At 37.1% G+C, this 12,730-nt stretch overlaps 1 protein-coding gene across 4 annotated transcripts in view; it reads right to left on the bottom strand.

Moving 5' to 3' along the window:
* Nucleotides 1-209: 209 nt before the first annotated feature.
* Nucleotides 210-12,730, bottom strand: part of SLIT2 (slit guidance ligand 2) — a 145,669-nt gene continuing 133,148 nt past the window's right edge. For 2 of the 4 annotated variants that reach the window (XM_053458324.1, XM_053458327.1), the window contains 10 exons: nucleotides 11,950-12,089; nucleotides 11,185-11,211; nucleotides 10,040-10,133; nucleotides 9,660-9,797; nucleotides 9,274-9,514; nucleotides 8,082-8,212; nucleotides 6,550-6,704; nucleotides 5,766-6,054; nucleotides 3,977-4,188; nucleotides 210-2,013 (listed from right to left, as the gene is read on the bottom strand). In XM_053458324.1, coding sequence (XP_053314299.1) covers nucleotides 1,772-2,013; nucleotides 3,977-4,188; nucleotides 5,766-6,054; nucleotides 6,550-6,704; nucleotides 8,082-8,212; nucleotides 9,274-9,514; nucleotides 9,660-9,797; nucleotides 10,040-10,133; nucleotides 11,185-11,211; nucleotides 11,950-12,089 — 1,669 coding nt within the window. In that variant the 3' untranslated portion in view covers nucleotides 210-1,771. Of the gene's footprint in view, nucleotides 2,014-2,593; nucleotides 2,626-3,976; nucleotides 4,189-5,765; nucleotides 6,055-6,549; nucleotides 6,705-8,081; nucleotides 8,213-9,273; nucleotides 9,515-9,659; nucleotides 9,798-10,039; nucleotides 10,134-11,184; nucleotides 11,212-11,949; nucleotides 12,090-12,730 lie in introns of all 4 variants that reach the window. The other 2 variants (XM_053458326.1, XM_053458325.1) reach the window with 2 other exon arrangements.

Here is a 12,730-nt window from a genome sequence, read left to right as displayed (position 1 = left end):
ATGTTCAATGGCTGTACACTTTTTATGTATTAGATATATTTTTTTTAGATTTTAGAAAGGTTTTACGGTATATATGGATTTACTGGGACTTTTTATAACAATTGCATCTTCTCTATTCAGTATACTATAGAACATGAAGATATGATACATTAATACCCTAACACATTTGCATTAAAAATGCTGACTCGCAAAAAGACATAGAGATAATATAAATGAAGTAATATTTGTTTAATTTACAAACATCAGTTGCATTACTGATATCAGTCCAGATAAGATAAAGTACACTGTATTATACATGGACACCTAATTGTTCTGTAAATAATAAAATAAAAAAAGGAGCGAACATGTTGAACAAATGGCTGTATTTGTAGAGAATGCCTGGGTTTCTTGATTTATTTTTAGGTAAAGGAGAGCGCGGCCCACTAAAAACCATTTCCAAATGTATATGTATTTTAGCAGCAACATATTAACATGGGGAATCACAGGGTATTGTAGTAGTTTTATTGCAAGAAGAAGAAGAAGAAAAAAATCACAGTTTTTGGCACAATTTCCTGCTCTAGAATAAGGGTAAATTACCAGGGAAATATGAATTTGTAATTTCCTAAGCTCTAGTGTCATTTGTATTCTTACACACAATTTTAGTTGTAGGTAAATATATATATTTATTTATATTATTTGTAGGGGAAAAAAATTACTTCCAGATACTTTAGTCCAACAAAAAAGACACTCTTTCTATTGTACACTTGTTACCATCTCGGGAAAAGATGCTGTTTTGAAGAAAACGAGAAAGTTTTTCCGACAAAGCATCGCCCACGAATATATGCTACGTTAGTACTATTATAAAACAAAGAAACATTTTGAGTCATTTTTGTCTTTCCCAAAATAGAAAAATATCAAGAGAAATATAAATTAATATATATTAAAGCATAAAAAAAACAAACTGTAAAAAGGGGGGGACCTAAACATGTTAAGAATGTACTTCGATACAATAAATACGTCTCATTCCATTGCTTATAAACTTTTAAGCACTTGTCTTTTTTTTTCCTAATTAGAAAACTAACAAAGTTTTTTTTTTTCTTCTCTAACGGCCCACTTGAATTTTTATATTACAAAAAAGAAAAATAATACTGGAAAAGGGTTAAATGAACACTTGCGTAAGTTTCCTTGTGCTATCTGTAACATTAACATCAGAACGTTAATACAGGCTAATGTTCAGTCTTAATCATGGTTCTTCTTTTTTTTTGTGGAATGTGCATAATTCCTTAACATGGTTTAGCTCTTCGGCCAGGATGTGCCAACTTTATTAGGTTAAAAAGTCACCGTTTTTTGATCCGTCAATCATATGCGTTTCCTTTGCTATAACAGCGTGGGTTTTCCAATCTCTTTAACTGAAAAAACACTGATATGCCGTAACCAATAAGCCTCTTTGTGGACGCCATTTTTCCATAGAGAACAAAACTTTTCAGAGCAGATTGTTTGTTTCATCCATATCAACAGCAGTTTTAAGTCTCCTGATGAAGTGATATCTTCATAATGTGTTCCAATGGCAGCTCCTCGTCATTTTGAGAAGTCTTAGTTTAAGCCCGGCCTTTTTTTTTTTTAATTTGCATTTTTTTTTTTTAGCAAGTGAAAAAAAATCTCTTTGCTTTCTTAATAAAAAATAAGTCTGTTTCTGTATTTTACAATATAATTCCAATATTTCCACTATGAAGCTTTAATTAGTCCAACACGGTCAATAGGTATACAACAAAAGACTTGTGACGCTACATACTTAGGAAGGGCACATTGTACAGCCACATTTAATGACTTTCTCAACTTCGTCCACAAATGAGGAACCATCTGTGCATTCAAAGGCGTATTTCCGTCGCTTGCTCCTCAGTGGTCCACAACACTGGCCATTTGAGCATCCACCCTTGCACTCTAATCTCGATACCTTCTCGGTCGTCTGGCAAGCTGCATAACCTTGCTGCTTTTGGTAGAAATCTCTGATCCGTTCCCCTCGACAAGAGATTTCTGAAAACAAAATCAAACATTCTTAACAAACAATATTGGTTTCTGATATTGTTTCAAAGCTTGGAATTGATGCAGACTACACACATTCTGGCTTTTTTTTTTTTTTTTTTTTTTTAGGAAAATCGCATTGCCTGCGAGCAATAAATACAAAACTATTACAGTGACAACAAAATTGGATCCCTAAATCTTTTCTTTGAATGCGCAAATACACATACACTGTTCTCAGTCTGAACAGCTGGATCTGTTTACATCGGGGAACTGTTTCAGAGAGCATGCAGTTTAATTTATTAGACCCCCAGCTCGATATTATTCAATCTACTCCTTAATACAAACTACATTCTGCTAGCTTCATAAATTACTGAAGAATAAGCTGGCTAAAAATGAGCCATCTATTAATCACTACCCTGGCCACGTTCTCCCCTGTCCACAATAACGCTGAAAGCAAAAATAAAAAATTTTCAGAGGTTAAATAAAAAAAATCAGAAAGGGAAGATCCTGATAGACGGAGAAGGAAGGAGACACTAGAATGAGAGGAAGCAAAGATATACGTTTGGGAGTCCGGGTCTTTTAACCATCTCACCTGTGAAACGCGCTTTGACAGATCAATGGCAGCTGAAGGGTGAAGAGCACAGTTTATGATAAAGATAAGAGAAGAAGATAAGAATATTGGTAAATGCCAGAAGGTCAGCATTGGTGTTAAGAACACGCTAAAGTATTCAGGAGAAAAGTTTAGGAAAATATAGATGAGAAAAATAATATTTTAAACCACGGATGGCGAGAAGCATTTTTCGAAAAAAAGAAATAAAAAGAAATATGAATTATTTATTGCTGAATGACGTCTATGTTTTCCAATATTTTAATAGGCAGTTCTATATGAGTTATATAGTTTTCTGTTTAAGTATGTGTCTTTTTTCTAGTTAAGGAGGATGATATAAAACTTAAACTTTCACTCATTAACCAATGTTATCTTTTACTTGCAGATACAGCACTTAAATCGTTATTAGATAGTCCAGCTGCAGTATGAGGTCTGTCCTTTTGGTGGCGCTGTTTGCCATTGTGTGTTACAAGCAATTCTATGTTTCATTCAAATGTGTTTAATAGCGTAATGTGAACTGCGGAACTGCCAGTTCTCTAGCCGAAACATCTTTGTCATTGATGGTGCTCTCTGCGGGGAAAGAATTGAGTGTAGATGCAGACCTGCAACATGTGCCAACGACGTGGCAGCACATAAACTGCAATAATAATAATAATAATAGTAATAATAATGGCAGCCGGGCACATGCCTTGGATTTTTGATGGTTTGACTAGGAGTCTTAGGGCTTTTATTCACATGGTCACACAATCTGGAGCTGATTCCCACATTTTATAATCTAATTTAATTATATTAATATTAATAAATATGAGTAGTCCAGGTGGTGCTTTGCCCACTGGTATATAACCTTATAATAGTCAATCACAGAGATGCCATTGCATTAACTATGTAATGGCGGCAATCAAAAGGTTATAATAACTGCTGTTTTAAAATCCATGACCCAAGGAGGAAAATGTGTTCTGAATAATGTAACCTGTATTCAAGCAGGGATTTGAATACAGGTTACATTATTCAGAACACATTTCCCTCCTTGGGTCCTGGGTTTTATAACAGCAGTTATTATAACCTTTTGATTGCCGCCATTACATAGTTAATACAATGGCACCTCTGTGATTGACTATTATAAGGTTAATATTTGACAGACTTGACCCTGGTCTCTATGGCATTGGTAATACATTTTACGATTCAGTTTTTGTGCTTTTCACTCCAAATCTGATCATAAATTAACCAGTTATGTTATTAACAGTATGGAATATATATCAGATGAGACAGCGCCCCTTGGCTGTGCTATAGAAATATAACATATCAGAATAATACATTTCATTAAAATAGCGTGCCCATGTACACTAAGTACTTTGGGGATTTATTTACCTTTATCACAGAGGTCTCCAGTAAAGCCGCTGTTACACTCGCAATAGGCTTTTCCTAGGCCGGAAAGCCTGCATTTGCCATGTTTACACTTGAGAGACTGGCACGGGCTATGCTGATCTTCACTTTCATCACAAAGGACGCCACCATAGCCTTGCAGACATTTACAGCTATATGAAAAAGCATTAATTGGGAGGCAGGTTCCATGGATACATCTACAAGTAAAGAGAGACAACATTACAATATTACAATTCTGTGTACAAATACTCAACATGACAGATGGCGCAATAAATTTGTTTTAAATATGGGAAAAAAGAGCACTATATATATATATATATATATATATATATATATATATATATATATATATTTTTATTATTATTTTTTTTTAAGAAAGCCAGTCATAATCTCACTATTGATAAAGTTAATATTCAAAGCACCCACTTTTACTTTTAGAGGCACCAATATGTAACGTGCTTCCGTAATGTGCCGTGGTCTGTTTTCTTCCCCAGTCTGTCCCGGGTTTGTTTACTTCATGTAAACTATGGGCTGTGGTTTATTCACTCAAAATGTAAGTCAAGATGTGGGCCACGGTATCCAAGTATTAAATGGTTAAATTTAGCAGACTAGAAAACATTGCATAATACATCTGGAAAACATCTTCATGGAGTCAAACTACTAGTCTCGCTCTACCAATACTCCCTCTTCAGAAATGTTTTAAAGAATTTCACACCCTTCCTTAGAATTATAATAAACAAACAAATTGTCTCCATCTATATTTTGTCATTGTGCCAGGATGAACATATGTGCAAGGTACGGCAGACATCTTTCAGCTGGGAACTGTCAAAACAGCATAAATTGGGGGGGAAAAGCGAGACACACTAATTCAAATGTGCCAAAAAAAGGAAAAAAATGAAGATAGGAAACGGCGCATGCCAAAACACTGAAATCAGACGATATTCTTAAAAGAGATAAGAAGAGGGTGCATGACAGATAATGCCTTGGCTGAGAGAATATTGGTTGATAAGATTGATGGAAGCACATCATTGCATTCAAGATTTAGGATTGACTTGGTAGGATATATAACTACATAAATTCTGCGGTAGATCTGTATACCAATGAAACCCATCCAATATATGGCTATAAGTTTCTACTTGCTTCACACGCAGACAACTTAATACACTTTGGTAGACAAGTAAAGGAGAAGCGACAAAGAGAACTTGATGCACAGGCATGTATCTCTCCTTTTCAGATGATTTATACATACTTGTAGCAAATGTATAGGTTAAATGCTATTTTGCACACAACCGAAATTCTCCGATTGCAACTATGTGGCCCGCTTGCCCGCAGGTTTGTGGCATGGCAGTTCCGCTAGACATATAGATTGTTAATGGGGCTTTGATTGCAGTGTTACGTGTGATATGTTCAATTTAATATTCCCTCCAATTCAGAAATACACATTTTGTGCAACGCACTTTACAAGCTTTCCGTTCTAGGGTAGCACTGCTTGTTTTCGCATCTGCTTAGAGCCTCTGAAGACACGGCGTCTGATTAAAGCTCTAACACTTGAAAGATGCATCGGTATCGTGCAAGTAACCATTTCTTTCAACAAGAAATCCCGTTTCTGTAACAATTTTGGTGTTTTCCATGTTTACCAATTCACAAGTATTGAACCAATAAAGTCTACATAGCAATCTGACGTTCATAGGAGAAGTATTATCGAAACAAGCACTAAACATGCAGGATATTATGATAAACATGATTTTTCTGATTTTAAAAAAAAAGATCTTACTTATTTCCAAGACATGGGTCACTCGACTGCTGATCACAAAGCTGCCCCGTCCACCCTCCTTCACATTCACAGGAGAAGCCGGACTGACTGGTCGTTACGCAGGTCCCATGAACGCAGACATTTTTGTGGCAAGGCTCACAGCCCGGGAGGATTCCTGCTTGTAGATTAAACTTTTTAAAGTCTTGTAGCTCGTTGTTAATGTACAAGTTACGGATGCAGCCTTGGAAGTTCGTTCCATTTTGTCCAGGAGACTGACGAAGAAGCGCAACGTTATTTTTCACAGGCATTCCTGAAAAAAAAATAATAATTATGAGATATTTAATTGTATTATTATTTACAGCAACTGATTAGAAACAAAGAAAAAAAAGGTATTAGCAAAAACTACTGAAATATATGAAAATGTTTTTTGTTCTTTTTCTGTAGCGATTCTGGTTAAACAGTCAAGCTCTAACAGGCTTAATAATATTGATCTAATCTCAAAGCTAATTTTTATATCATTTTTTAACACAATTTCTCGGCTTCTGTGGAAAGCGTTATAGTCTCCCGCAGTAATAGATAGACATACTACAGGAACAAGCAAGGGTTAACATATAGAAAACCATTCATGCCATTACCTCACTTTCTGATTAAGCTATCTACTCTGAGAACGTCTACCCCAATGGATCAATAAATTTCAACAGAAGTCTGAAATGTGCCCTAGAGGTCAAAACGGTTCTTAATCAAAATGACATATTTTAAATAAACTTGGCTCTTATCAGGGACATAGCAAACAAATATATTTTACCTCCTACATAAAGTGGGGAGTCAAAGCTCAGGGATGACTGCTTTGACAAATTAGTAATGGATTTCGGACTCCCTCCATCGACGATTAGGGACAAGGTCTGATCCAGGCTTATTAATTCCACAACGTGAAAATTACCATCGTTTATGGTCTCGACGCTGGAAAACAAGACAAATAAAATGATCGTTAGCCTTTCAAACGACAATCTTTCATTTTTAATTAAAACCAACTTATATCGTGAATCAATAGAGCACCTGAAAGTATTAACCAAAAGCTTGAGATGATCTTAAAGCCAAAGATTTCTAGTCTCAAGCACTAATTCCTAATACACTGACAGCCAAAAGGCTCTGTTGAGGATCATTCGAATTTATTAAGTTCTACCACTGGATAATGCTGATTTATTCAGCCATTCACCAATGGTGTTGGTACAAAGACAATGCAACTAATCAAGAAAGACAGGGCTTCTCTTCTTGTAAAGATAATTTACTTTTTTCCCTAACAGGAGAAGAATTACTGCCTGGGAAGCTGTCCTCGCTCTGTTAAAAAAAAAGCTGTAAGGCACGAAGTGTTATGACTTCTATACGTGGGCTTCCAAGGGCATTTTAATGGAATAGCAGTTAAATGTAATAGAAAGAGCAATAATTATTCCAGTTGTCATCAGGACACCAGGTTAAAATGAAGTATCTGCTAAGGTAAATTTGCTTAACAAAGTAGAGAGTGCTATTAATGTTTTGTCCAACTAGAGCAACACCTGGGGGCTACAGTCGTCCTCCTGAACACCTCCCCAACACCTTAAATGATCCCGCATGGGCAAAATTTCAGAAGAAGCAAAAAAAAAAAACCAAGAATCCATTGCAGATGGGTAAACACAAAGAGAACAATCTGGAATTCATCTACAATCCCATACTGTGTTGGATTATTATGTTTATAGCTAGGTTTGTGATTTAGCAGATTTGTAAGCAAGAGTGAGTGTCCGTTGCCTTTGCCTGCAGAATTCTCACCAGCAGACCAGCAGATTGAGGTTAACCAGTTATGCTTGGCTTCTATTTGATTGTGTTTATGTTCTAAGACCTGGGAACCCTCATTTATACTACAAGGTCACACACAATAAAATACTTTAGCGAATTCTAGAGATGGAATCTCTAAACGTTATCTCCATATTGTTTTTTTTTTTGCTTTCTTCTCACTCACTGCCAGAAACAAACAGCCACTCGCTCAATGCCGATTGAGCCAGATCAGCCCAGTGTTAAAACTGACAACATTGGTTACCATAACAATGAGCTATGGTATTATTGTACACATTAAGGATATTTATACCCTTTCGTTTTATACACTTTCACGGTGAGTTTTCATTATTGTGAGGTTCCTACAAACTTTGGAGCTAGGGAGAAAACTTGTTTGTGCCTCTGCGTAAAGCAGTTTTGTCGATCACATTTTGGCTTTCAAATATTTTGATCCACGTTGGGTAATGCATATAATCAATTAAAAATAACTGATTGAAATGAGGTGTGTCCACACATAAATGACAGTATTACCTGTAGATGGCGGAAGCTGGAGAAGTCCCACTGTCATAACTAACTCGTACCCTGCCCCGATATAACTCTACGGATACATGATCCTTATCTCCTTTATAAAGTAGAATTCCACTTTCTTCATTGGTGGCAACCTGTTGGGGCAACAAAACGTATAAACCAAACGAAATGCCAACGCACCACAAGATCATAACATTACTTAATTATCCTAGATCATAGAGGTACAGTGTCACAAGGCTTGGACAACCAGATCTTCAGATGCTACATATGTTAAGGATGGTGAGCCTCTAGACATAGACACACTTTGTAATTGCTTCTAATTCAAAGATGTAATGCCCTTGGCAACTTAACTCATGAGTTGGACCTGGTTTTGACTGTTGTCCTATAAATGATTAAGGGTAGGCAAATGACAAAGCTTGTGGAAGTGCACAAATGGGGCATGTGGACAACTGTCCGTCACAAAGCCTGTTGTTGCCTCAACCCCTTGTGAAACCCCCCCAATGTATGTATAGAGAAACACTTTAATAAAAAGATAATTACAGATTTGGACATATAGAATCTGTCGATTCGTCGGGCATTTCATCTATTTATTCATGTAGTTTCATGGAGCAGCATGAAATTTATTTTCTTCGGTGCTAACCTATGTCAACATCTGCATTATGTTAACAGAGAAACAGATTTCTGGAACAGCAACAAAGGATCCAATTTTATGAGGAATTTCAATGTGTTCTACTTATTAAAAGTTCTCCATTCTGCCGCAAATATTCATACCTAAATAACCATTTTATTGTGACACAGAAGTATGCACCAAGCTGATGTATGTTACGAGTTCACACATGGGAATGGGGATTTATATCGTTTTCTGCTGCGGCATGTTATATATAGAGAACAATAGAGTGTTAATTAAAAAAAAAACAGTCAAAGGTTTGGGGTCTTTAGTTGAAGGCAATACTTTTCATTGGACAGACATGGAAGAAGACATAACGATACAGAAGCTTTCAAAGGCTCAGAGCTCTCTCCTTCAGATGGAAGATCTGAAATATGGCTGCAAGGCCCTGAAAGCTTCTGAACCTTTATATCCTTTTCTGTGTTGGTATCAACTTTTACCAAAGACTCCAGAATGAGATAGAAACAAGGACTTGTAAATCCCAAATACTTGTTTTCACCCGAGGAAAGATCTGCAGCAATTTCTCACCTGTAGTGTGATGTTTGTCTGAGGCCGGATCTTTGTTGAAGGGATTTGTAGGAATGAATCTTTGTTGACGATGTTTACACTGGTCAGTTTATCACATTTGGTTCCCTGATAGCCAGGCATGCACTGGCACGAAGGCTCCATGCCCTTCACAATGCACTGGGCTCCGTTCTGACAGTCAAAATTGTCACAGGGACTAGTGCGAGGTAGGACCATCGGCGGAGAAAACTCACAGAACAAACCGCTGCAAAAACAAATGAAAGTAATGAATCATTAAACGGTTTTAAACAAAAAGTATATTCCATCTAAAGAAGAGACCTCCGAGGTGCCAAAAGCTTATGTAACTTATGCAAACGAGCTTACCACACATTTTATAAGGCTATATGTACCTGAATCCGTCGGGGCAAATGCATGTGTAGCCGTTAACTGCATCTATGCAGCGACCTCCGTTCCGGCATTTGTTGTTCTCACAGTCGTCGTAGTCGATGTCACAGTGTTCCCCGATATATCCAGGGGTGCAGTCACATCTGATTAACAGAAAGACATTGTCACCATAACATTTCACAACTACTTATGTTCCTTTATAGTCGGCTGATAATGGAGGATAATATTGCCAGTGGGGATTTTTTCTGAAATATGCACAATAAGAATTAATATTATACCTAATCTACACAGATTCCATAAAACAATGCTTTAGAGACTAAAAATGAACCACCTTGGAAGGGCCAAATACGTGAACTGTCCTTTCAGATTTACACTAAAGACTCACTTGTATCCCTTGTCTGTAAGGATGCATTTTGAATCGTGCTGGCAAGGATTGACGTCTTGAGCACAGAAATCCAGCTTTTCTTCACAAAGTTCTCCTGAAATATAATTAGATTTATAGAATTTAATATAATACATTTTAACTTTATTTATGGTGTATTAGATTTCCACGTGCAGCCCCCAGCGTGCATCGACTCACACGAGATGTACTGGGCCAGCCGCCCTGCTCTCTCACCTAAGAAACACTGAGTCTGAGCGTTAGTGTTAGAGTCAGTGGGTGTGTGTTTGTGTATGTTGTTGGATAGTGTGTGCATATATACAAGAGTGTGGTGTGTGTGTGTGCATATGGTGTGTTACTGTATGGGATTTCAATGAGTGTGTATATTGAGAATTAGTGCTAGTGTGTCCGTATTGGTGTATGGTGTTAGCATGCCTGTGTATGAGTGTATGGGGTTAGCATGCCTGTGTATGAGTGTATGGGGTTAGCATGCCTGTGTATGAGTGTATGGGGTTAGCATGTTAATATTTGTGAGCATATAATGTTAGCATGTATGTGTGTTAATATTTGGTGTTAGTATGTATGTATGTGTCAGTGTTTGTGTGTCAGCACATGGTGTTGGAGTATCAGGGGGCAGTCTAGGGAGGAAGAGCAGGAGGTGTCCTAGGGGTCCTAGGTGTTAAGCATGTACTGGGCTCCAATATTTCTGATAGCAACGCTGCCCATATTACCAATTGATTGATAAAGCAGCGCGTAAAATTTTAAATATGTTCTTTGTTGACGACCGCTGTGTTTGTTATTCAGTACATAATATTACGCAGGGAAATCCCTAAGATGGATTGAGCACACAGATAAACATTAGGTTGTAAAAGATCTTGCACTGCATTTCATCTCAGACCTCACATTAGAGACATTTGTCGATGTCACCATTTTTACGGCACAGCACTGTGTAAAGTCTATATCGGCAGACTAGCGATGCTTGTAGAAAGCTTAAGAATGTTGCAGAAGGGTAAATAGAAGGAGTTTCGCCCCCTCCTATCTATGTATCCCTCACTTTAACGGGATCAATTTTGATTTGCTATATACCTGAACCAGCGTATGTCTTATCTAATAAAACAACATTATTACAGAAGAAAATCTTGAAGACTAACCTTTTTCCACCTCATTGAGATTAGCAGCTTGCACAACAAAGCAGAAGAGACAAGATACAACACATTTAGCCAACAAACTACTAAACAACAAACTAATGCAGACAGAAAGCACGGAGGCACAAAAAAAGGTCTGTGTACCTTACAACTCCATCAAAAAAAGATAAGAAATGAGATGGTTCTGCATTATCCAAGAGCAAACTACCATGTTCTGCTCAACTAATCACCGTGAGTTTCATCTGATTATTAACACCCGATAAGAGCCGAGCAGGACTTCCTAAACTTAACATTGAACTGAAAGGACAGGAGCTTTGGAGGAACCCTACCGAGTTGGCTTGTGGACTCCTGCAGAGCTGAAAGTGAGTTTGGGCACCTGGGGCTGCATAGATGTATGTATCAAACATTATCTTTGAACTAAAGGTTCAATGCATGGATTATTTTAACCTACGATACTCAGGAAGGGAGAGCAAGGCACTGAATCTCTTTAATACTTAAAAGGTTAAAATGCCTAAAACATATTTATTCATTTAGTTGTTTTAATTGTTTCTGAACAACTCTGTCCATTTATATTTTCTACTGAGGTACAAGGGTCTATTTCTCAGCAGTACCTATGAGGTTCACCAAGTCCATTTTGAAAGCTCCATATGAATTTTCATCTTAAGAAAAGATACAGATAGAACGATACAGATAAACAGAATGCGCCTGTAATAACAGTGTACAAATAAATACGAGAAATAAACTACGTTATATAAATGGATTCCCTCTTACCGGTGTATTCTGGTGGGCAAAGACACGTGTAATTGTTGATTCCGTCTACACAAGTTGAGTTATTCTCACAGTCGTTATCTTCACAGTCATCAATGTTCACCTCACAATTTTCACCTTCAAAGCCGTCTGCACATGTACACCTTTTACAAACAAATTCAGAGAGGTGAGGAATAAATATCACGTAGGCGCACAGTATTCTATTTCTCCGTTAAGTAAATAAAACTACCCTGGTAAAACTATTACAAAAGACACAGTGCTCTGTAGGACTTCACAAGCTACAGGGTGAACAAAGTGTTTTCAAGAGTCAATATACATTTAAGAGAGAGAGAGATAATGGACAGATGGCCCAGAACTACAGATGGCCCAACCCCAGTATCGATATGCGCGTCTGTATGCATGAACACATAGTATGACATTCACACTGAACTAAGTCAGTGTGTAAAGTCCAAGGAGCTTGGTTTACAACCTCAAAGGATAATGTATCCGCAAGGCAACCCCTATGATGATAGAAGGCACGCTCCGCGCAATGTTATATGATGGAGAGACCTTTATCATAGCTCAAAACGCCAACCAGTTTTGGTTCCAAACACCATTTTTAAGATGAATCAATTAATATACATTAGAGGAGTTGTATGAAGATCAACAGTCTTTATCTCGATATGCAGTGTACTCTTAGTTAAGCTTTTAAAAACACAAAATCAAACGCAGTCATTTGTTAACACTATTACTCAAATTTAGAAAATGTTGTAGATGACAAGTAATATGATAAAATAGATTAAAC

The sequence above is a fragment of the Spea bombifrons genome, chromosome 1 (assembly GCF_027358695.1).
Source record: "Spea bombifrons isolate aSpeBom1 chromosome 1, aSpeBom1.2.pri, whole genome shotgun sequence".
Classification (NCBI taxonomy): domain Eukaryota; kingdom Metazoa; phylum Chordata; class Amphibia; order Anura; family Pelobatidae; genus Spea; species Spea bombifrons.
This window is presented reverse-complemented; position numbering and strand designations above follow the sequence as displayed.